This window comes from Myotis lucifugus, unplaced genomic scaffold (assembly GCF_000147115.1).
Source record: "Myotis lucifugus unplaced genomic scaffold, Myoluc2.0 scaffold_3, whole genome shotgun sequence".
NCBI classification, from domain to species: Eukaryota; Metazoa; Chordata; class Mammalia; order Chiroptera; family Vespertilionidae; genus Myotis; species Myotis lucifugus.
The window spans coordinates 10,744,925-10,747,464 of record NW_005871051.1 but is presented as its reverse complement, the minus strand read 5'-3'; the positions used below and the strand labels follow the sequence as shown (position 1 = coordinate 10,747,464).

The 2,540-nt window shown below is 54.2% G+C and overlaps 1 protein-coding gene across 5 annotated transcripts in view; it reads left to right on the top strand.

Moving 5' to 3' along the window:
• Window positions 1-209: 209 nt before the first annotated feature.
• KLF7 (Kruppel like factor 7) overlaps window positions 210-2,540 on the top strand; it is a 95,055-nt gene continuing 92,724 nt past the window's right edge. For 3 of the 5 annotated variants that reach the window (XM_023760594.1, XM_023760589.1, XM_023760597.1), the window contains exon 1: window positions 222-776. In XM_023760594.1, coding sequence (XP_023616362.1) covers window positions 675-776 — 102 coding nt within the window. In that variant the 5' untranslated portion in view covers window positions 222-674. Of the gene's footprint in view, window positions 777-2,540 lie in introns of all 5 variants that reach the window. The other 2 variants (XM_014462047.2, XM_023760587.1) reach the window with 1 other exon arrangement.

Below are 2,540 nucleotides of genomic sequence, written 5' to 3'. Positions count from 1 at the left end.
AGCCCCCTGTTTACCTTACATGGTCACACGCGGTCTAAAGGACGCCCTCCTCCGAGATCCCACGGCTGCGCGCAGAGCCGGGCGGAGGGCGGGGGGTTTGGGGAGGGGGAAGAGCAGGAGGAGGAGAAAAGGAGGAGGAGGGGGGAGGGGGAGAGACTACAAACTAGCAAGGATGGGGTGGGGGTGGGGAGGGAAGGGAAGGGGGGGTGGGGAGAGAAGCGATCGCGAGAGAAAAAAAAAAAAAAAGCAACCTCCCAAAATAAAGAGCAAAGATTGCATTAGGAGCGAAGAGCGCTGCAGAAATAGATGGCAGCTTCGTGTCAGTGAGTTTGCATCCCCCTTCCCGGTCCACGCGCTGGAGTGATTGGAGCCCGGGAAGGGAATTGTTACTCCCGTGGAGAAGTCCCCTTTTCCTGGCAGCCGTCTGCACTGTACACGCTGGATGCCTCTCTCCATCCACCCCACTCACTCTCTCCTCTCTCACCTCCTCTCTCCCTCTCTTCTGCATTGATTTTTTTTCTTCTTTCCCTTTTTAGTTGACTGAAACAAAACAAAACAAAAGGGCCACTGGATGTCTGCCTTCTTGGGGGGTGAGCCAGACAGACTGACAAACAAACAGACCCAACTGTGTTCCGGGGAGGGTTTCTCCTCCCGCTTTGCCCGGCAGCAGCAGCATGGACGTGTTGGCTAGTTATAGTATATTCCAGGAGCTACAACTTGTCCACGACACCGGCTACTTCTCAGCTTTGCCATCCCTGGAGGAGACCTGGCAGCAGGTGAATGATTTAAATTACTTGTGTAAATCGTGTGGTGGCGGCGGAGACGCAGGGGCAGCTGCGTTGGTGTGGGCTTCGGGTTTGAATTTTTGGTTTGTTTGATCCCCCCCACCCCACCTCTTTTTTTTTTTTAAAGGGGGGGCTGTTTGTTGTTTAAAATGTTTTTGGAAACAGTCATCTGCGTTTACCTCTCCACCCACCCCCTAACCCCGTACTGTGCCGAGCGGAGCAGCCGGGCGAGCTGCCTGCGTCTCAGTCACCAACACACATCCCTGCGCACACGTTGTCGGGCTCGCGGTCCCCCAGCAGAGACCTGCCTAACTTCTGGGGTTCGGAGGAGCCCAGTGGGGACGCGGTTGAGGGTTTTACGAGCGGTGGCTGACAGGATACCGCGTCCGTCCATGCACGAGCTTGGAACCTTCAACCCGGTGCATTTTTTTGTGCTGACAACCATCAGATTGGGGGGGGGGGGGAGCGAGGGGAGGTAGTATCAATAAAGAAGGGGAACTTGATTTGGGGATTGGAAGGTGGGCAGCAGCGAGAGAGAGGAGCCCGGGGATAAAAGATACTCCGGGAGGAGGACGGGAAGCTGTGTCTCCAACGCTGACCGGGCATTGTCGGTTTCCCCAGTGCCATGCCCCCAGAAGGAAAACAGCCCCTACGTGTGTCCTTGTTTCTCTCTTTTTGTTTTGTTTTGTGTGGGGTCCCTCTCCAGTTGGACAGCACAACCTCCGACAAAGGACAGTCCGTGCTTGCGTGCCTCTGACTTTGTCTTGGAGGACTCGTTCAACTCCTAGGATGCTGAAGGGCACCGATGCCAAGTTGGCTGGGTGTCCCAGGGAGGGCTCAGTGGGGCTGGTGACAAGTTTCGCTGGGCTTTGTGAAGTGGAATAAAGTGCTGGTCAGCGAAAAGTACTAGTGATCTGCTGCGGAAACAGTGGTTTTCTCAGCCAGGATTAGGAGCTGCTGAGGGGGACCTTCTGCAGGAAAGATGGTGGGTGGGAGGTGGGAGGTTGGGGGGGGGGGGCATGGGTATTTTTTGAAAATTCTACAACGTGCACGAAGGAAAGGCCAACGGAACGGGTTGGATTTACACATGGGAAGTGTGAACTTGCACAGTGCCTCTCGGAGAAGCCCGCTTGCCCTTGGGGAGGGCTACGGAGGCTTGGTGTGTGGCTGCTCTTGTAACTTCGCTCTGTGACAGCAGCTTGTTAAGGCTAATGAACGGCTGATTTTCCTCTGCCAGGATCCAAAGCAGGATTGCCAGTTTGAGGCTGGGCTGTAACAGTGGCTGCTTTAGCGAGTGAGGTTTGGCTTTTGGTACAACCGGCCGGGAGGCTAAGCTGATCCTGACTGTACTATTGTTGCTAGCCGCTGTGGACCCCGATGAGAGCCTGCCAGTTTCCCTCCAGGTACTGGCCTCTGGTGTCTGTGTGTCCACACATGCATTCCGCCCAAGGATGCTGGCAGATACACCCTTGACTTTGTCTCCCTCTAAATGCACACAGTTCGCACGTTTTTAGCATAAGGCGTGTTTCTTCAGGGCATCCTTTCCCCCATCCTTAATAAAACTATCTCCGGAAGGGTCTCCCTACATCTTCTTCCTCCTTTTAGTTCACATCCCAATTAAACCGAAATGCCAGAATTTCATTTTCTGAACTAGCCTTCATTTCCCACTGTCAGCCCCACTGGTGTCAAATGGTTGGGCATTAACAACTGTCTAGACAGGTTAGGACAGGAGATAGTCTGTTGATTTAGTCAGCC